General features: G+C 39.0%; 1 protein-coding gene and 1 long non-coding RNA gene across 3 annotated transcripts; one reads left to right on the top strand and one right to left on the bottom strand.

The window, feature by feature from the left end:
* Window positions 1-1,134: 1,134 nt before the first annotated feature.
* On the bottom strand, window positions 1,135-16,708 carry LOC111866513 (eukaryotic translation initiation factor 4E type 3). Of its 2 annotated transcripts, XM_023855525.2 has the most exons (5): window positions 16,351-16,708; window positions 11,231-11,297; window positions 8,003-8,231; window positions 6,936-7,158; window positions 1,135-1,669 (listed from the first exon to the last, which is right to left on the bottom strand). In XM_023855525.2, exons 1-5 carry the CDS (start codon window positions 16,502-16,504, stop codon window positions 1,626-1,628), a joined length of 717 nt encoding a protein of 238 aa, XP_023711293.1. In that variant the 5' UTR covers window positions 16,505-16,708; the 3' UTR covers window positions 1,135-1,625. The 2 variants fall into 2 exon arrangements, with proteins under 2 accessions (XP_023711293.1, XP_023711294.1); XM_023855526.2 differs by lacking the exon at window positions 11,231-11,297 and having other exon boundaries at window positions 16,351-16,591.
* A 208-nt stretch (window positions 16,709-16,916) lies between these two features.
* LOC117282477 lies at window positions 16,917-20,335 on the top strand. Its single transcript, XR_004513223.1, has 2 exons — window positions 16,917-17,338; window positions 20,117-20,335. It is a non-coding gene; the product is annotated as an uncharacterized LOC117282477 (long non-coding RNA).
* Window positions 20,336-22,804: the final 2,469 nt, after the last annotated feature.

Here is a 22,804-nt window from a genome sequence, read left to right on the forward strand (position 1 = left end):
CAACTGTCCAGCTTGTAGCATAGTGCCTCAACCAACTACGCTACCACATAAAAATTGGAACACCACACACTTAGCATGTCAACCTTGCGCAGTGACTTCACTGGTCATGTATGAGCCGACTGTCTGGAAAATGTGGGAGTCTAAACCTCTCACAATCCTATGGGCCTCCACTGTCTGTTACAGGGATAGCTTTACCTTTTTTTACCTTTTATGGTCATAGTATAAAATGATGGGCTATATTAAAAGAACTGGCTTCTGCCTCAGGGGTTATTGGGGAGGAAACGAACAATTATGTTCTACTTGATGGTCCTCTAGGCACAATGCATTGGCTGCATTAGGATTCCACTATTCTGACACTGTAAAAGAAATTTCAAATTTTTTTTTCTTAGAGAGTCAGAAGATTAAATTTCTGCATCCAATTTAGTGAAGAAAACTGAAAATCTGATTTTCTTCATGCAATTTCTAATGCACTGCAAAGTCATGATATGATGTTGGCCAAAGCAACCAAATTACTAGGGCACTCAACTGGTTCTTTAGTGCAAAAAAGAGGCAACTATATGCAAGTAAAAGGAGCAGCCGAAGAAACTTCAAATAAATGGGGTGTGGAGGCCAAATGGAAAAAAGAAACATTTTGATGAACTGTATGAAGATGAAAGACTTTCAGATCCAGAAACAACTTTTAAGATCAGTTTGGTTTACAAATGTTTAGACATTTTGAATGATTAGCGGCAGACCGCAAAGAAAATAATGCTTCCAACATTTCTTCTATTGTTGTGTGTAAGCATGGCCGCGATCACGTAATGTCCACTGAGCCACTGCCCACCAATGGATATATTTATGGAACTGTTCCCAAGCAATAGCCGTGCTGGCTGGCTTCACAATTCTGGCTCTCAGCGAAATGTAACAATATCAAGCACGAGCTTTATCTAAATAAATTGTAGTTTAATGCTATGCCTTACTTTAGAAGGCACACTGCATGTTGTGGCAACTTAGGGTTAAGATCACCTGAGAACAGTAAATGAGTTGGTCATGGGGTAACTTTCTGGCCACTCACTGTGCCCATCAGGCTCAATATTAGGACACAAGAGGCTAACAGTTTCACTCTTCAGTATGTAATGATATAATACAAAAATATATGTGTTGCTGCTTTATTCTTTAACATCAAATCACAGTTTCTACAATGAATGGATTTCAATATTTTCTAAAGCATTGCCTTTCACTAAGATATTCATGTAAAAAGTTTCTGCTTTTAATGCATAAACATAATGAACTGCATATTTCAGGATGAGTCTCTATCAATAATCAAAACATCTTCCTAAATCTACAACACATATTTTCATTTCTATTGCATTACTGTGTTTCAAAAACCATTCAATGTATCTTTCTGTCAAAGCTAAATGATTTTTAACGTAAAATATACTGAACCTATTTTGCAGAAAAATCTGGTTCATCACTGTAAACCAAATATTCTATGCCTTTACAGGATTACATTAAACTAAAGCAACATACATGGGAAATTGGGACCCCGCAGAGATGCAGGAACATAAGTAGCTTATATTTTTCTTTTAATTTGTAATCACATCTTATTGAAGTCATCACATAATTTGTACTATGCATATCTGAAATCAAGCTGACTTTCCTCCTTCATAAGCATGATGAGTCTGATGAGCTGAAATACAATAAAAAGCAAATGAAAAAAAAAAAATGAAATGCTAACACTGTTGACAATGTTCACTGAAAACCGATGACAATACTGAAATTCATATTTCACATAACATACTGGTTTAAGTTTTCATACCTACATACATAAAAAAAAACTCCATGGCTCTAGTCCGCAAGCGAAATATACCAGCCAACCAAGCGACCGCTGCTTGTCAGCGAAGTTAGTGCCAACTTTAGTGGATAGAGGGTGTCACGTGGTCAGCGCAACAAATCCCCACAGCTGTTAATTTCAGTTTTCTAGACCATACACACATACATTAAATGCAAACGTTTATTTTCTGTCTCATGTACACACTCTTAGTATGACATGTTTCGGCCACATACTGTCATCATTAGGCATATGTGAATTCTGTTAAAATTCTTTCACAGTATCCAACTTTAGCGGATAGAGGGTGTCACGTGGTCAGCGCAACAAATCCCCACAGCTGATAATTTCAGTTTTCTAGACCATACACACATACATTAAATGCAAACGTTTATTTTCTGTCTCATGTACACACTCTTAGTATGACATGTTTCGGCCACATACTGTCATCATCAGGCATATGTGAATTCTGTTAAAATTCTTTCACAGTATCCTCCATTTTGCCACATGTCTATATTCCATGACAATTTCCGAAGTTCATTTTTCAAACTGTTTGTTCCTAGAAATAATTAGAAGTTCTTTAAAATATATCTGTTAAAATTCTGTTGGGCTTCATTCAGTACCACGATGATGATGTTATCTGTAATACGTGAGGAAATGTATTGTGTTATAGTATGTTACTTGGTTGCTGTGTTATAGATTTTTTTTTAAGTTGATATTTATGTGTGCTATTATAGCTGAGTATATAGTTGTCTATGCAGTGTTTATATTATCATGTTATCTGAAATATGTAAGATATATTATTATATGAGGTTTGGAACTTTAATAGTGGCAACACTTCTGTAGAGACGCCATGCAACAGAAACAGATAATGTCGCTTATACCACATGTTAGTTACATACCTACCTTATCTCAGAGCAAATGGACTCTCCCTTTCCACATCAGGCACATGCCCAATGATGAGAAGAACAGAGCCTCGTGTTAGCTGGTGGTCTAATGTAGTGTTGTCACAATGTTTTCGAAACAGGAACAATGGAGTTGGATAAAGACTGAATGTGCCAGAGGCCATACAGCATGACAGTGTCATCAAGGTCTTCAAGAGGCTTGCGGGGAATCTGCATTGCCTTACAGAACAGTGGCAAGGTGGGTAAAAGCCTTCAATGAGGGATGCCAAAATGTGGCAGACGTGCGTCGGCCAGGTCATCCTAGTGTCAGTGAAGAAGAAGTGTATGCTCTTCCTGCATTACTGGAGAGTGATCAACACCATATGATTTGTGTGCTGGCCCAAGAGACGGGATTAGTGCATATAACTGTGCTTCACAATCTGAAGGAATGCCTGGGCTTAAGAAAAATTGCATCACAATGGGTCCTGCATGATTTGACAGAAATGCAGAAATGGCTATGATACGACACTGCTTGTAACGACTTGGAGCGCCACGAGCGCAAAGGAGAGGCTTTCTTATGCCATATCATTACGCTGGATGAGACATGGGCCAAATTGTATGAGCTTCAAATGAAACGCCAATCGAACGAATGGTGTCATTACGGGTCACCACAAAAATCAAAAGTTCGTCAGAACCCCAGGAATGTGAAAGTTATGGTGATTCTCACGTACAACTGTGATGGTGTTATGCTAATGCATAGCATTCCCTGACGGCAGACCATCAATGCGCAGTATTACTGTTCATTTTTGGAACACAACTTGCAACCAGCTTTGAGAAAGAAGCGGCAACACTTTCTGCAGAACACACCCATCATTTTGCAGGACAATGCTTGGCCGCATGCAGCACAAGCTGTGCCCGACTTGTTTGATTGATGGGGCTGGGAAGTGCTGTACCATCCACCATACTCCACAGACTTAAGCCCTCGTGACTTCGACTTGATTCCTAAGATGAAGGAACCACTTTGTGGCATTCACTTCAGATCTGTTTCAGAGCTTCTTCAGGCAGTAGACTGCTCCATTCGAACTATCAACACAACAGGCGCTGCTAAAGGTATCCTACAACTTCCACATTGCTGGCAACAGGTTGTACACAATGCTGGTGACTACAGTGAAGGACAGTAAAACTTTGAAACATGCAACTATTTTGTATCAGTTGTAAATAAATAGTTGCCACTATTAAAGTTCCAACCCTTGTAGATTATACTTATTTTCTGTGTTTTATATATATAGTTATTGTTTGTGTCATGCGGGTTTCTTGTACTTGTGTGTGTTGCAGTGAGTTGTCTAGGTAAAACTCTGTTGGGTTGGTTGTACTGCTGTGCTGTCCGAGCATGAAGATTAAAAATGTTCTGTGTGTTCAACTTTTTAAGAAAGGGATGGGAGCGTGTGCTGTTGTCTAGTATGGAGTTCATGAGAAGTTTGATCTGGGGCTGTATGTGTCAATGTATGTGTCATTCGTACTCTTACGTGTACGAGTGACTACAGATGGGGTTTGAATTGGTAGCTGGTTTTCCTTAACACTTACAGGTCATAGCTACAAGTAACTATAGCATTATTGCTAATTCACACATTCTGCAGGGCACTACAGCACACATTAAGTCTTTTCATTCTACTGCATCTGTACTAGCCACTGCCTGATGGTGGATCCAACAATATCCTCTGCTTACTGGCTGGCAATTGTCCCACAACTAACTCCTACTCTTCTAACTGCCACCTTAAGACTCTCAACTCAACTCCATTCCATTAACTGAATTCAACTTGGTCAGTTGAGTGATAAAGCCTTGGGGCATTCATTCATTCATTCATCAGTAATATGTCAGATGACAGGTCCACAGTCCCTTCCAAAACAGTTCCTCCACTTAATGCGATATCTCGCATACATGGTATCTCTGTTTTTGGAAAGAGACTGTCCAGGAAAAGTGATAATGTGGTAGTTTTTCCATTTGCTTTCCACATCACAGTACAACAGCCCTTTAAACCACTCTGGTCACCCAACAGAAAACACCATTTCTCTGTTGATGAGGGTGGGGTGGTATCATGTGTTCCACTGTAATGACAATGTCTGCCTGGTGCCAGACCACATTGCAACACTCCTTCTTGAGGTTCTCCTACTGTTATGTTATGTCACCATGGATGTGATTTGTTCTTCTGTTGTGTGTGCAATCATTTTACACTGATAAGTTGTTTACTGTGCTGTAACCCAGCAACAACTCTCTTCATGCTACAATATGTAGTTCTCTTTGCTGAATTTATAAGTGTGGTATTTCTCTAAACTTCTTAAGTGTGTGCCTGTCTTTCCTGTTTTTATAATGTCCGTGGTATCAGCTATGGTCCCTGTGTTTAGTACATGGTACGGAGGACAGCATGGGTGGCTTCATCACTGATCAGGTGTTCAGGTAGTTTAACATGGGCACAGTAAGCCAAATGGTTGATAAAGGTGGCATTTCCCTGCAGGGGTTCCTCAACATGCTAGATCCTTCTCTTCAGCCAAGGGTTGAACACTTCTTCAAGGTGGTGGTAACTGCAGTGACTTGCAAGCACCTCAGTAACCTCTCTGTACACGGCTCCTGTAGGGACACCATGTACAATGTGGGCAGCAGGCTTATTCAAGGTGACAATTAGGTGTGTGGCTTTCTGGAGCGGTACCCAGTCCTTGTGCTAGGCCACATTCTCAAATTGCAGTCAGAATATGGCCCACAGGGTTGATCCATGGAATTTATGTGGCTCCACCATGCCTACGCCAAGTCCTGTTCTCCCGCAAGATCCATGCTCAATAAAGGCTTTGACTTTTGTTATCTTGGTCTCTATAAGGGTCTTTGTTCTTTGTATGTCAATTCGAGTGTCCAGGGTTCTGAGCTAAAACTCTTAGCAAACCTCCTTCTTTGCATTTCCTATCCCCTCATGAGGGTTCTGGGTCCAAGTATTGAGGAAGGTCATTAATACTCTTAAGTGCAGCTCTGTTTCTTAAATATTCCCATTCCATCCCCTGCAGAGGCCCTGGGTCTGTTGGTTGACAGTTTCCAGAACATCCCCAACCACACTTTTGATGGTCGCTTCTATCTTGGACCAGACAGAATTTATCATGACCTCCACCTTCTCTTGGATGACACTTATGGGAGTATCTACCTTGGCTTCCATCTTCTGCTTGGCACTTAGTGTGGCTTTAATCTCTTTTATGAGGTCTTGATTGTGGCCTCCATCTAGTCTTGGCTGACGTCCATCTTGGCTTTCATCTATTCCATGATGACTACCAGACATTCCAAATCCACCATAATTATCCATCATGTGGGATCAACTCCAGCAATGCACAATTCGATAAGTCAAATTCGATCCAATCCAATTAATCCCACTTCTGACATGAGCCGTCATGTGTTAGTGACTAAACATGAGACTTGGATTAGTAATTTGATTTACTGAACATTTATAACTCATAATTACAAGTAATTATAACACTATCAGTAATCTACATACTCAGTGAATCACTACTGTACATGCTGGGTCTCAGTCTATTATAGCCATCGCTAGTCATTGTTGGTAGCAGCATCTAACAGTGCAACTCCTCTGCTTCCATGCTTATGTCATTGCTGGCTGGCTATCATCTTACAACTCGGTGTAATTAATTGACTGCTAAATTACTGCTGGTCCTTGCCCGCACAGTAATTCTTGCTTCTGAGTCCCATGGAACTCATGACCATATTTTAACATCCAACAGTTCTATGAGCCTTCAGGTTCCCTGAATCCTCAAATGCCAAAATGAAAACAAATGAAGTTATTATAAGCTATCCACTGATCAAGAGCATGCAAATGCTCAAAGTTTGCCTTGTTAAGTTAATATGATTTCAGTTGTGTTCTTACCTCAGAAAGTCCAGGTACTGTCGCCTGGTTATTTTATTCAACAATATTTTTTTTTTGGGATGCATTACATGCTGTCTGTGGGAATTTAGAGAAACTACTCAAAATTACACTGATAGTGTTATCTTCAATAATAACCCTTTTATTTAAAATTTAATATTCAGATATACAAAGTAATAATACTTTTCTTTTGAGGTGAGATAAAGTCATGTGTGAATAAACTGGCATAATGATGCAGCAAACAAGTTGTCGGAAATGTAAATAATTTCAAAATTGCAATCATGGACCTTAGAACAAACACGTGTTTGAAGCTCTATGATGGTAGATACTCACGCTTGTAAAATTCAGTTGGGAAGCTGACATCTGGCAATAGTCTATGAATCTTGTGTAGCACCTCTGCCTCAGGAGCTAAATCGGCACACGTGTTCCACACTTGGACTAGATCATCACGTTCCCGCACTGACACTGTCACACCACACACTTCATCACCTTCTGATACACTATCACTGAACTGCTCTCCTATTGCTGCCAGCAGCAGCTCCCTCCACACTCGAGTCTATGAACAATACAATACAGATAATATTAAAAGGTGAAACTCTCTACATTATTACCAGGTTGACTCGAACAAAAACTGCAAAAGTGCAAAAAGCACTGAAACACGTGGTGGCTTGTTTCATCAGCTACTGTCACTTACAACAGGTTGTTGTGAAGTGTGTCTGAATGTTGGGCACCAATATAAACAGCTACTATAAAATTACGATTAGGACAATGAATCAGGAATACTCTACACAGTATACACTTGTATTAATTGCTGATCAGCGGACTGCACACAAAACACCGTTCCTCTGTTGCTGTTTATGGGCAACTGCCTAGCAACGGCTGTTGTACAGTCACCTATCTTGCAGTCACTGCCTAGCACTGTATATCATACACACCATTACATTTCTAGTGAATTTAAAATAAAGACTCAAAATCATTATAGCAGTTATGAAATCATCTTTGCATTTTATGAATATGTTCAGAGTTCTGGGAAGCTAGCAAATTATAATAAAAGTAACCATTTCAGGGCTAACCATTTTTAATCACAAAGCTTAACATTTGCTTCATGAAATGAATAGCCTATCATGTCAACTAGGTTTGAAAGAAAGTTCTTTTGAATAATGAAATGAGGCTAAAACAAACATGTTTCACCCTTTTTGGAGTAGATGACAAATTAAATCTTCAATTTCACATGTTCATGTGAATGAGTATGAAATGTGGTATTTTAATGCCATTTATATTCCAAATATTGATGAAACTTTAAGGAGTTATGATCGGGAGTTCCACTCTTTATGTGGTGTATGAGTGCCCAAGATTTACATTTTCTTGCAGTATAAAATACACTTATATGATGATCATACCGTATCCTTTTTCAAGCATTTGAGGCGCCAGGTGCCTCCATGTTGGTTATATGACTCCTCCCACAAAGGTTTGTGCTCATTCCTCATCAAGTGGTAACTGTACCGCACTTGCAAATCACCTGCACTTGGAATATTGTTGTATACACGCCAGAAACCCTGTACTGTGCTTACAGTGTAGATTTTCTTTAGAGTTGCCTGGTACTCAGCTGCAGTAGATCCTGGAATTGACCTAAAATATTGCAAATAAAATACTTTAAGAATTTATGGTACAGTATGTTAATTTGCTTAATCATTTTACAGTCTTACTGCATCAATATAGTGTATAGTGTAGGTCAAGACAAATGACAGCTGTTAGGATAATATCATGTATTACTTACAGACTCTTTTCTGTATAATGTAGATGTTCAGAATACTCCTCTGCTGATACTGATATTTTTTCATAATCTGAAGCTCCAACATCATAACCTAAAACTTCCTATTATTCTTTCACAAACATTTTATAAGTGGTATTGTAACAAGCCCAGTCATAGTGGCCATGTGGTCTAGGGCATGAACTGTCTTTTCCTGCTCAAACACTGGGGATTTTTTTTTAATTGAATTGAATTTATTTGCATTCCATAGACCCTAAGCAGGTTAATACCTTTGGATATAGAACAAGTCAAAAGAATACCTACTGGTACAAGTAATTTTATCTTAAACTAATACAGCTTAATTCTACATTATTCTGTATTTACATTGAGGTATTCGTCTACAGAGTAGAAGGAATGAGCATGCAGATATTTCTTTAGCTCTGATTTAAAATGTTTAGTATCATTACTCAAGTTTTTGATACTTTGTGGGAGACTATTGTACACTTTTATGCCAAAAAAGTAGACTCCTTTCTGATAGAGTGATAAGTTTGATGAAGGTAGATGGAAGTTATATTTTTGTCTAGTATTCATGTTATGGATATTGGAATTTAATTCAAATTTATTTTTGTTGTACACAACAAATAAGATAAGCGATAGTATGTATTGTGATTGAAGAGGTAGAATTTTTAATTTCTTAAATAAATATCTACATGAATCTCTACTTCTACATCCTGTAATGATTCTAATTATATTCTTTTGTATCTTAGAAATTTTTACACTATGTGAAGAGTTCCCCCAGAATATTAATCCATAGTCCATAATAGAATGAAAGTAGGCATGGTAAACCATCTTCAGTGTTTCCTGTGGCATAAAGGGCCTAATCAATCTCATTGCATAGCAAGCTGCACTTAATTTAGGTATAGTTTGTTCTATATGTATTTTCCAAGACAGTGTACTGTCTACATGTATTCCAAGGAATTTTGTATCAGGTGCTTTACAGACTGTTGGCATAACTGATCACCAGATCAATTTGGTGGCTGTTGTTAGTTAAGAATGGTATGTAATGGGTTTTATCAAAATTTAGTGAGAGTTTATTGGCTTCGAACCATCTATTTAAAGGTTCAAATACAAAATTTGTATCATTTTTAAAGTCTTCAATTTTAGAGTTCTTAAATATTATACTATATTATATTATATTATATTATATTATTTATATCTGCAAACAGAATTGGTTTAGATTTATTATTGATGGTTTTTGATAGATCATTTATGTAGAGAAGAAAAAGCAAGGGGCCCAAAATTGATCCCTGTGGAACACCATGTTTTATGATTCCCCAGTTTGAAAATTGTGGGTTCAAATCCTACTACAGGCATGGATGTCTGTGTATGCGTTTATTCTGTGTTTGTGTTGTTCTGTGTAGGTAGCAGCATTGCAATGGGCTGATCACCCATCCAAGGAGTCCTACCAACTGTGTATAAAATTAAGTAACTGAAGTGAAAAAAAAAAGTTTCACAGATGCCCTGTTGCCAAAAATGGAGCTGAATGAACTGTAACAAGACATCTGAGCACATCATAGTATAAGCAGCAGGCAACAAGACTACAAAAACAAGCATACCATAAACGGGGAGTGAATCTGTGATGACAGGATGCCAAAGAACCAAGCAAGAGGAATCCAGCAGCAAATAACAAACAACAGTGAATATCGCTTATCACTTGCACATAGGAAGTAACACTGAATAAATCCATTTCTAACCTGAACCCACTGTGCAGTCATTATCACATGCCACTAGTGTCAAAGGTATGATGACAACGGATGATCATGACCTCATCCCTGAAGAACTGGGGAGGGTGTTTTGTGGGAGCCCAAAGTGAGAAATGTCACACCTGAAGTCCCTCGAGTTGGAAAGAGACATACATAGGTATGTGTGTGCTGATCAACAGCCTGGGTCAGTGGCTCATTAGAGCCAATGATAATCACAGGCTGGGTTCAGGGGCCATGGTGGAAGCAATGGATGCCAAGAAAATCCCCATGCTTGTCAAGGTGGCCCTTACAATGAAGGACAAGATTGACAAGGGTCCTGATGAGATACTTAGGTGGATTAAGGGCCTAGCACCAAGAATTGGATGGTGATAGGTAGGCTGCCTGAACTAAAAAGCTAGAAGCCTGTCAAGAGGTTTACCCTTCTTATGGACAGGGATCTTCAAGGAACTCACCTAGAGAATATTCACCTGTCTCACTCAGGGGAACATTAAGGCCCTGAATGGTCATTAAGCAGGGCTCAAAGGTGAACAAGGGGCCTTAATGAGCTCTTTGTCTCCACAATCTGATGTTGAGAGGGAGGTACTGCAGGTACTCCCTCCAAGAACCAGGTCACACAACAGAAAATGACAGTAGGGGCAGTGAGAGTGCTGACCCCTAGCTATCAAGACTACTTCAGTGGACCATGGGACATTGTTGGGGGGAATATGGTATGCTGGGGATGAAGAGAGGAAGAAGGGGATGTAAATACACCTTCCTCGAAGTAAGATGAGGCAGAAGTAGAGGAAAAAGAAACAACTAACAACATTAAATTTGTTCAAACTAACTTACACAACATTAAATCAGCCATGGCAGTTCTATGCGAGCAACATCCTGAGGGAATGGCAGTTGTAGTACTTATTCAGGAGCCTTGATCTATGTGGGCCAAATACGAGGCTTATCAAGTTCAGGTGGAAACATCTTTTATCACATCCAATGGTAATGTAAGTTCCTGCATTTATGTCAGGAAAAATACTGTCCTATGTCTGTTGGAGCTGTGTTCCAGGGATCTGACAACAGTGAGGATGATATACATACATGGAAGGAAATGAAAAGAACTCAGTGCCACCTCAGCATACCTTCTGTATGACTCAGAGAAACCACCACCAACCAAGAGTTGAGGGACATCACAGAGTACTCCAGCAGCTGGAAAAAGTCATCATTCGATGTGATGCAAACACACACAACATTATATGGGGGAACACTAGCATCAATCCTAGAGGAGGTCTGACAGTGATTTCAAAGCTGAATATTCTTAATGAAGGGAATGAGCCTACCTTTGTGACATGCAATTGGAAGTAAGTTACCAATTTGACACTAGGAACCAATGAAATGGGAAACCCAGTAAGTAATTGGCATGTATCTCATGAGCCTTTTCTGTCAAATCATACATATGTTTTCAAACAGGTAACATGTCTATAGCTAGAGTTACTGTCAAAGATCCCTAAAGGGCCAAAGCGGAGTCATATAAAGATGACCTATTGGATACACAGATCTGGCTGCTGCCCAGTCCTGTCACTGTAATTGCCCTGCCAGGACCATGTGCTCTGCAAAGAAAGTACCTTGGTACCGAGGGTCAAAACAAAATGGCCATATACTGCACCCAAGAGGACAGGGGATTGAAACACATATAAGGAGACCCTCACCTGTTACATTGAAGAAATTAGAAGAGCCAAAAATGGAGGAGGTATTGCCAGATCACTGACATACCAGGCTGTGCCAGGTTGTATTCATGAAGGTCATGGCAAAACAGGCGACTAACAGAATTAGCACTGTTAACCTATCTGACGGCTGGAAAGGAAACCCTCAAGAAGCTATGCAGGATCCATTTTCCATACTCAAGGTTGACTGATGATTCAGCTCATGGACAGAAAGAGGTAAACTGGGATGTATGCAGAAGCAGATTGAACATGGGAGACAGGAATCAGTCAGAAATCAGACGAGCTCCAGGCAGAACTTAAAACCAGAGGGAACAGATGAGATTTTACCGGCATTTTAGCACCAAGGGATAGAAGATCTAGTCCCACACCAGTGCTGCATACTTAGAGCCTGTCTGGCATATGGATATCCCTACAGCCTGAAGACAGGAGAAAGTGACATTTATACCACAGCCTGGGAAGTTTGAGGCCAAGGCTTATTATCATATCTGTCTGATGTCTCTGCTCTTGGAGACAATGGAAAAGTAGATGCATAAGCATAATAGGAATGGTGTATTGAAGCCTTTCCCTAATAAGAGTATAAAAGGAGTTCTGAACACCTTTCTTGATGAAATGACTGGGGCTGCTGAAAGACATGGTGTTTAACCCACCATTTGCAGGTGGATCTGTTCCATGCTGGAAAACAGGAACATAAGAACCACACTGTCAAGAGAAACCCTGAGGTGGTGCGGTGTTTGAGGATGTCCCCAGGAAGGTGTGGTATTGCCTCTGCTGTGCAGCCTGGTTGTGGATGAAATTTCATGTGAACTCAATGACAGCGATTATTATGTAGGAGGATAGGCAGATAACACTGCAAACATAATCACTGGAAAATCCACTCAGACTGTGGCAGGAGTGTTACAAACAGTTCTAGGCATAGTGCAGCAGTGGTGCAATATGACATATCTGGCTATCAAGCCTAATAAGATCATAATACTATCTCGTAACCACGAAGAGGACATAAAAGGCCTTAAGGAACTAACACTTAAGTTCCCAAGAGCCCAACACTGGTTCTTATCATCAGCCAGATTACGCCTGTCCACACATTCACACCATATTTCTTTAAAACCCTTTATAATATTGTGAGGTGCTGCCTAAAAGCCGGACTATGAAGCATATTTCAGCATTCGCTGCTGGTCAACGGGATATCATTTCCTAGACAGAAGAATATAATGCAGCACTGGAATTCTAACAGTGAGTCCACAGTTACAATGAACCGTTCAAAGCGTTGTATGACAACGGGAAAACCAAAATGTTGAGAAAGGCGTTCCACAAGCGGTCCACAAAAGACCTATTTAAGGGGGTTGAATGTACCAGACAGACAGTTGACAGTTAGGTGAGTTCTAGAAGTTGCCAAGAACAGTTCAGTTTTGCAGAAGCAGTTATTATATCAGTGCTGTAAGAAACATCTGATGATGTTATAAGTGAATGATAATTGTGCTTGGAAGTGTAGAGGAGATTGGCCAATAAATATTCACCAAATCTGAGACCTGTGTGAATTTATTTGTTACGTCACACAGGCAACATGCGACAATATCATCATCCCACCTACTCCTAAGTCTTCCAAAACGTATCTCCCATTCAGGTTACCTAGTTAGTTAGTTATTGGAGAGGGTGGGTTTCCCCATGCACTTAGACCTGTATTGGTCCGTTGTGCTTCCCTCTATGATTTCTACCAGTCTCTATATCCTACCGGTATTGGTGCTTACCATCAGTCCCGCCCAGCCAGCGAGACCGGCTCTACTAGCTGAGAGGTATCTATAATGCTTCCCCCATCTACCAGAGGTATTAGAGACTGCTGTTGGGCGGGAAACATCCGTAATTTGGCTCAGTGACCTCCTTTGGAGATATGAGGTTCTTTTACGTGCCGTAAAGCTACGACACGGGACCCACGGCTTAAAGTCCCTCCCGGAGGACTTGTTCCCTGAATTTTTCCGCCCTTAAAAATTCGACGACCTCCGCCGGGTATTTGAACCCGTGTACTACAAGTCATGAGGTGGGAACGTTACCTCTAGACTACGGAGGCCGCTTTCAGGTTATCTAACTAACTTTATGGTTTATGCTAACCGTCTTACAGTGTATACACTTTTTCACCTTATTCTTATATCCAGCAGTACAATGCATGCAGTAACAGGAGCAAAACACAACACAGAACATGATACACATATGCATGTAGGAAGAATGCTCACATAAAAGAGGACTGGTGTAATTCGCGAGTTTGAGTGCGACATATGATGAATCCCGAAGTTTTATTATTTAGAATTCATCGACATATATGACGAATACAGATTTTAGTCATTTTAGAATGAAGACATCATGGAATGCAGGACAATAGTTTAACGTGCATAAAGACACCTGAGGATGGCACATTAGTGCTGAAACATGTAGTGTGGAAGTGAAGAATAAGGTGAAAAAGTGTATACACTGTAAGACGGTTAGCATAAACCATGGACATGAATCAGTGTAACAGGACGCTAAAATATAACATAACTAAAACTTACTGTGTATTTTTCATCCTTCTGATGCATGCTACATGACTCTCTCTCTCTCATCCTACATGAGTTGATCAACTTAATAATATTTACTGATGAGTACAAATTATGATGCTCCCCATTATATAATTTTCTCCAATTTCCTCTTATTTTCTTATCCCAGATGACATAGTTTTTTATTAGCCAAAAATAAAAGTACCCTTGTTTAGAAATATGTTGCACTTCACTTTGGTACAGTAAAGTCCAAATGCACCTCCTGACAGCAAAGATAATTTATCACTTCTATAAGAAACCCTTAGTAATTTTTCACTTTAGAGTCATTCCACATCAAATCAATACACATCATAACCCAACATCTTTTGAACTGATTTATTTTGGACTGTAGGTCCTGGGAGGTATGTATTCATGACAGATTTTGTACAGCAGGCATCCAAATTTGTCAAAACACACATTTTTTGGCAAAGTTGTTTTAGAAAAAGTGACATAACTTCTGCCTAAATTGTGTGACAGAGAACTCACTTTACGCTCATATCAAAACCAATAAAATGCCTTTTACAGTTACCATTTATACCAATACTGTCAGCACAGTTATGTTTTCAAGGTCTTCAAATTTGACCTTTTACTTTGTATGTCTCTATGTTTGTTTTTTTTTTATATACTGTGTGCATGTATCTGTTGGCAAATATCAAGTAGGTACTGCCAAAGGGCTGGATTTTGTGAAGCACTTTACTTTGATGAATCACTTCACTTGTATTAATGAAGCAACTTAGAGTAATATGTTTATTTGAAATTATTTACACTTATTTATTTGGGTTAATGTAAATTAACAATGTTTCCTCTGTCCAGTCACACATCATTAAGATTATTTGCTGTATACAGACTTGAATAAGTCTTGGAAAAAACAATGGGGAAATATTTTTAATTACAGTAACAAACAATACATTGACTTGAACCAGATTCAGTTAGCTGTACATGTCCAGATTAGTACAGTGCGTACAATCAAGTGCGCGCCGCGGCTGCAATTTGCCGTGAGTCATACCACCGCAGAACGGATGCAGTCGCGGGGAGTGTTGCAACTCCTCCCCGCGACTGCATCCGTTCTGCGGTGGTATGACTCATGGCAAATTGCAGCCGCGGCGCGCACTTGATTGTACGCACTGTATTTGCTGATGGGTATGAGTCATTCAGTGTCTGAAGCTTTGGCAGTTCTGAGCAGGTTTCATGTGGTCTAGGCTCTCCGACTTCAAATCTCTACAGCTCAGTGTTCTTTGGGCATTGAGATATTCACATATTCTAAATTTTCTTTTCTGGTTATGCCACTTTTTCTAGGGCAATTTGTGTCAAAAAAATGAAATTTTAACAAATCTGGATGTCTGCTCTCAAAATTCTAGTTACTGAAAAGCACTAAAATTTGTATGGGTCACACTGAAAATATCTCTTTCCTGTGTTGATTCAATGTGGAATGACACTTTAACGAAACGTAAATACTAACACTGATTTTTCTTCTCAGATATATTTATTTTGCATCATATTAACCGACTGAATGTTAAATCAGGATTCTGAACACATAAATAATGTAGGTATTTGAAAATAATCTTCATAATCTCACAGAATATTATGAGTATGTTAAACACTGGAGAAGAACATCTCAACAGTGAGATCTGGAATTTTAAGGTGGTTCAAAATCCAGATTGCGGTCTTCTGGGCAGAGAAACTTTGATAGTCTTATAGGTGATAATCAATGCTTAGGAGGGCTTGCTGCCTCCATCTTCACGATAAAAGGGAAGGTAAAAAAGGCGAATTTGTAGATGGGCCGTGAAGGTAAAAAGGGCGAGTTTGTAGATAGGTCACACAGGTGACCACTACCAAATTACATAGCTGAAAACAGGGGCAGTACCTTCCTCCGAAACGCTGTTAACCAACTACCAGGCGTCATAACACAGAAAACCACAATCTACACCTTCGACAGTAATAACACAACTTTTTTTTTATATAACAAAATGTCCATACTTGTCCAACCAAAATGTCCATGCTGTTTGAAGCGGTACACCTGTTGTTTCCTGGCTATGAAGGCTATTAAGTGCACTATCTGTAAATACAGGCGACTTTGATAGGTCACAAGAATAATCAACTTCCTCAAATCCAGTGGTGGCCATTTTTCCATCTACATCAGCTGACAACGCTGACAAGTAGTTGACACTTGACCACCGTTTACCACAACTGATGTCACTTCTTATCAGCAATATAATTATTTCATCCAAGATGATGACCCAAAAAGCCAATTATGATACTATTTTAAGTACAATTATTCATTGCTACTGGCAATGCACGTATTACAATTATACAAATTTATATTGTTTGAAACTGTTCAGAATGTCACCACTAGTGGGCAAGGAGCGGCAAGGAGAGTCTGCATTATCAGTTGTGCAGTATTCATTAATTTTTAAGAAAAAATTGTAGTATTACAAGTTACAAATCTTTTAAATTATTACGATAGCCTTATCGCTTAAAAATTACACCTCTGGAAAGTTAATAATGTTGCCACTTCCCATACATGACAACACTGCGGTCATGTGATGCTTATGTCGTCCAAGTTGATTCTCGCGTACCTCGCGTACTTCGCGTATGAGCCATTTGATCAATGTTAGTGTGGTTTTGTGTCGATGTTGTAGGTTTCTTTCAGAAGTAGTTCAGTATTTTTCACGTCTTGTTCATAGAATAATTTTATGAATGTGATTCTATGTGATAATTATGTGGGAACATATCGCTTTCGTTTTTCTTGCGTTCTGTCACGAAGCCTATGCTTCACATGGGTTTGATTTTGGCGATGCATTAGCACTCATTATTGGAATGGCTGCTGTGGTTGTCGGTGTATGTGCCTGTTTGGGATGCTATGCGAGAAAAAGAGCTGCAGGACTAGATGCGTTATAGCATCGAGAGAAAATGCATCACAAAAATATGAATTTCCTTTTGGAAAGGTGCGCATTATTGGTTCAAGGTAGGAATGAAAATTTCGTTGAGGACAGAATGCCGCAGATTTTACAGTTTCTTTGTTGAATTGCAGATAAAATATCAATTTTCACATTTATCACGCGTGGTGAAAATATATGTATAAGCTTCAGGTTTGCTGAATGGTTTAATATGTTAACCACTGAATAAGGAATTGGCTTCTTTTTTATTCAATGATTATTTTTATTAGGCATCAATAACAACTGGATGTAGATAGAACTGCAACTGCAACACGGTATATGGGGTGAACATACTGTTGTTATTAGTACAGTATAATAGTTCTGCGAAATGTATGGTTCCCAAATACAAGCAAGTAGCATTTTTTCAGCAGTGCTGAATGTTACTTCTACCTCAGGAAATTGCATAGCCATAATGTGGTATTGTTTCTGGCAGAGAACGAAAATACATGAGAGTAGTGTGAACTATTTTGTAACATTCATACCACACACTATGAATTGGTTGTTTGGTTCAAGCCACACTTGTAGGACATATGCACAATGATACCTACAAACACAAACATGTTTAAGTAATAAGTAAGAAAGGAAAATTATTTAATTAATTCCTGGTACTCATTTCCGTTAGAGGCTGAGTAAACCCCAGGGCCTAGTGCTGCTGGAAGGATTAGGTCAACTGAAAAAAATCCAGTGGCCTCATCAGGACTTGAACCTGCGACCTTCCCGCTTGTAGGATAGCCCCTCAACCAACTATGCTACCGCATGCCCCCTGTTTAAGTAATACCTCTTGAAAAATGAAACAAAATTTGTGCTGCTACATGTAAAAATTGCTAGAGTAAGTGTGTCTGACTGGAATTTCTTTTTACAGTTTCATACCACATGGCATATTCTAAGGAGAATCTGAGAATATTGTTGCAGACATAACACTTTGTCCACAATGTGTTATAAAATTAACCAGAAATGCTTACCTTCATCTTAAGGTGGAAAATATTTTACACCAGTATTAACTGCACACCTGTTTTTTCCCACCATTGTAACTTAAACAAGTAAACTGATTTGGTGAATATCATTTAACTACTGATATGTTGGGATTTTGGACTTTATCCATCGTCCTGGTTTTTAAGATAACAAATAAAAACACAACGTTTCCGAAACGTCGTGTTTTTATTTATCTTAAAAACCAGGACGATGGATAAAGTCCAAAATCCCAACATATCAGTAGTTAAATGATATTCACCAAATCAGTTTACTTGTTTAAGTNTTAACTAGTACAGTGCGTACAATCAAGTGCGCGCACTTGCAACTCCTCCCCGCGACTGCATCCGTTCTGCGGTGGTATGACTCACGGCAAATTGCAGCCGCGGCGCGCACTTGATTGTACGCACTGTATAAGGAGTATAAGATCTCAAAATTAGTTTAATCAGGTACAGGAGATTCCCATTATACATGTTTCCATTTTTGGCCATTTCTTATACCTGCATTTGTGCTTGAATGTCAGGAGAATCAGTGCCCTTACCACCAGCACTGTAGAAGCTGCCGTGAATGTGCAGTATATGTCTGGAGCTTTCTGATGCCCACCATTTTTACTCTCATGTTGTTGTATACTACTCCACTATGCTGTGTGTCTTCAGTGCTCCTGTTATATTTGCCCCTGCACTTCTGGCAATACCCATTTTTATAGTGAAGCCATGTAGAAAAGAGACATTTTATTCCTGCCAAATTTTACAGCCTTATATCCAATAGAATTTTGAGAGCAGCAGTGTTGTCAAACAAATCACTTTTCAGGCACAAGTTCTTAGAAGAATTAGTATAGCTTCAACCCTAATTGAGAGACAAAATTCATTTCAAAGCTTATAAAATGCACATTCCAGGGACCTATTACAGCAATATATTAAGCACAGTTATGTTTTCACAGTCTTCATATTTCACCATTGACCTTGTGTTTCTCAAAATGTGTCCTTTAATAAATTGTATGCATGTAACTGTTATTTAAAACATCTGAAAATATCTTGTTGTGACTACAGTGAGAATGGGTTTTGTGAAGCATTTTACTGTGAAATGACTTTTATTGATGAGGCAACTTAAAGCAGCAAGCCACATTTAAATTCTTTACATTTATTAATTTATGTTAATGTAAATTAACTGTGTGTGCACATGTAGAAATATTGAAGTTTATTAAGATCCTAGTATAGAAGCTAATAACCAATTTTTAGTACTGTCTTGTAAACACCCAAAAAGATGAGGCACTTGGCCAAAACACATTTTCTTAAGATAACTTATGAAAAGTGTGAGGTTCTTTCATCCTGCTTAGTGGAGGTTACAGATGTATGTTTTATTTCTGTTTATTGTGAATTTGGTCTCTCCAGTAGTTATAAAGTGTATGTATTCCCCATTGCCATATTAGGATTAACTGAATCTATAATTGCTGCTGAGGAAACCACAGACTAAAAGTGCATGGGAAATGTTTGCTTTGGGGGTTGAGAGGGAAAGTGTCCAAAGTTGGCCGAAAACCCAAATTGAATTACACCAACAAAAACTGCTGAAATCTGACAAGCAGTTATGTAGTACTTTGAACGAACTCACTTTGCATTTTATGTACATAAATGTGCATGGTTTCATGGTTTTCAGCCAGCAGACTTGACCATGATTTTAGGTCACACAGTTGCTCCCGTACATAACTCATTTCCATTTTATTTTGGGAGCTCAGCAGATAAATGAAGTCTTTGGAAGGAATTATTCAGTGTTCTATTGTATCTTGACTAACCCAGAACAAATCAGTGGAAGAGAATGAATACATTTGTTTTTTTTTTCAGGTGCCTTCTCTCTCTCCAGTTGATCTGACATTCTGCATCTGACACGTTTCTTACTTCATCTCAGTAAAAATAATCTATTTTTAAACAGTATGTAAATTCTTTCTTAAAGCAAAAACAAAAGAGTTGTAATTATTGTCAATGTCAATATTATTGTGCCTAATATTTAATCATGCAAATGTTGTGAGACATTATGTAATAAATTGTGTTTTGTTACATAAATTGCTGTTGTATTGATTTGTTTCTGCTTCCCAGCACACATCCTTACATCCTGAAACACAACAAGGCCACTTTACATCTGTTCTCCCTTCTGTGGTTAGACCTGTCATGAGGATTCCTAACCAAAACTTTGTGTGCATTTGTTCCAAGCATGCTACTTGCACACTCAACTCCTTTTGCTATAATAACAATCTGAATATTTCTTCAGTATTCTATTGTTCCCTCACTGAGGATGAAGCTTACCGAGTATTAAACAAGTAAACTTATATTTCAACTAGTTTTGGGGAAGCAGTTCCCATGTTATCACAGCACGGAGCATCCTCAGGTTGCAGATGGAGACAACATTGAGATATGGAAAGCAGTTGCAAATATAGTGAATATGCAGTCAGCAGACCTTAGAATCCAGCTTCAAGAACTCCTGCACTAAAAATACTATGTTATGAAATGTTACATAGCACATCAGACTTTTGCAGATTCCTGGTACTCATTTCTGTTAGAGGCTGAGTTGACCCCAGGGCTCTGTAGTGAGGCTGGAAAGATTAAGTCAATTGAAAAATCCAATGAAATCATTGCAAATTTATCCTGCAACCTTTCAGCCAACTATGCAGTAGCATAGTTGGCTGAGGCACTATGCTACAAGCCGGAAGGTTGTGGGTTCAAGTCCTGATGAGGTCACTGGATTTTTCAAATTACCTAATCCTTCCAGCCGCACTATAGCCCTGGGGCCGACTCAGCCTCTAACAGAAATGAGTACCAGGAATTAAATAATTTTCCTGGAGAGTAAAGCGTGGCCGGCGCATAAGGCTGACAACCTTACTGCCACCTTTCAGCCAATTGTGTAGATAATGTGGGACCCTCAACGTCTCACAACCCTATGGGCCTTCACAGCCTGTTACAGGGATAGCTTTACTTTTTTACTTTTTACTTTTCAGCTTGTAGCATAGTGCTTCAACCAACTATACTATCATGTAATTAAAGCACTTGGTACACACCAAATCACTTTAAAATTGGTCTACAACTGCCACCAAAACCTCATACAACTGATATGAGTGCCAGGCCATGAGGGTATTGCTGGGAATGAAACCACAGCCTTTCATAGGACCTGAACCAGCTTGCGGCATCTCAATTGGAGTTGCCAAGAAAGCGGTCAGGGACTGGACTAACAAATCACAAAAAAACACTGGGAATCCACAACTGGACTCAAACAGGCAAAAGGATTTATATCAGGACCTCTGTCAGAAGAATGAAGGACCTGTTGAAATTGAACACAGCTCAATTAAGATGGTAGGATTACTTACTGGACACTGCCACCTAAAAGGAGAGTTTTTGAAACTGGGACTGACAGATGACCCAGTCTGTGAAAGGTGCTTACAAGAAGACGAATCAGCCACACATATCCTATGTGATTGTGAGGCCACAGCTTACCTAAGATTTCGTCACCTGGGTCAGTTCTTCATGGAACCAAGTGACTTTTATGGCGCTCCCATAAATAAAGTCCTACATTTCATTCGAAGTGTAGGATTAATAAATGGTTAATCCAAAGGGGAAGTACAATAGATCACTGAAGGTCACAGTGCAAGGGCTGGATTTTATGGCCCACTCCTTACACACACAACAACTATACTACCACGTGCCCATGTTATATCACAGTGTGGTATATTTTATAGAGCAATGTTTTTTTTTTTAAACGTGTGAAATACAGCTCTGCAAGAAACTGTCAATGAAAATTTAAACAGGGTATATTTATCCAAAAACATCACAAAACAACATAAATATGAACAGAATATCTAACACAAACAAGAAAAGTATCTTATACACAGAACACCGGTTCCACCAAAAATACACTCCCATATCTTGATATAATACACTGCAACTTAAACACCCCGCCCCCCCAACCCCTGGAAAATCCCCATAGTTTTTACAGTGATATTCTGCTTACAAAGTTTTATTTTAATTTTTGTAATTTAATATGTGTATGTCTATTTTCAATTTTAAAATGAAATAAAAAAATGGTGAATTAAACTCAACAAATTCAAATCAGTACATACGGACTTTACAAACAAGAGGATTACACAACAAACAATCTTCATCAATAGCACTCAAGTTCCATATTCCAACACAGCGAAATATCTTAGAATAACTCTAGAAGCCAAGTTACGGTGGAAAGAGCATATCAAGAAGAAACGTGATGAGCTCAACAGTAAGTTCAGAAAAATGTATTGGTTGCTTGGACTCAATTCTGAGCTATCAGTCCACAATAAACTTACATTATACAAACAAACTCTATGTCCAGTTTGGAGTTATGGTATCCAGCTCTGGGGCTGCGCCAATGAATCCAATATTCAAGTGATTTAACACTATCAGAACAAAGTGCTAAAGTGTATTGTCAACGCATCACGGTACGTTCATAACAGTGACCTCCATCATGACCTTGGGATCAAGATGGTTACAGATATCATCACTAAGTCCGCC

Source organism: Cryptotermes secundus, unplaced genomic scaffold, assembly GCF_002891405.2.
Source record: "Cryptotermes secundus unplaced genomic scaffold, Csec_1.0 scaffold401, whole genome shotgun sequence".
In the NCBI taxonomy this organism is placed as follows: Eukaryota; Metazoa; Arthropoda; class Insecta; order Blattodea; family Kalotermitidae; genus Cryptotermes; species Cryptotermes secundus.

Bases quoted from the DNA above. Each gene is read 5' to 3' on its own strand.
- LOC111866513 (XM_023855525.2), bottom strand. From the start codon at position 16,504: ATGGAAAAATGGCCACCACTGGATTTGAGGAAGTTGATTATTCTTGTG. The intron at 7,159-8,002 runs GTATGATCATCA...TATTGTTCATAG, and splicing joins AATGCTTGAAAAAGGATACG to ACTCGAGTGTGGAGGGAGCT. The intron at 1,670-6,935 runs GTGAGTATCTAC...ATTGTATTTCAG, and splicing joins CCCAACTGAATTTTACAAGC to CTCATCAGACTCATCATGCT.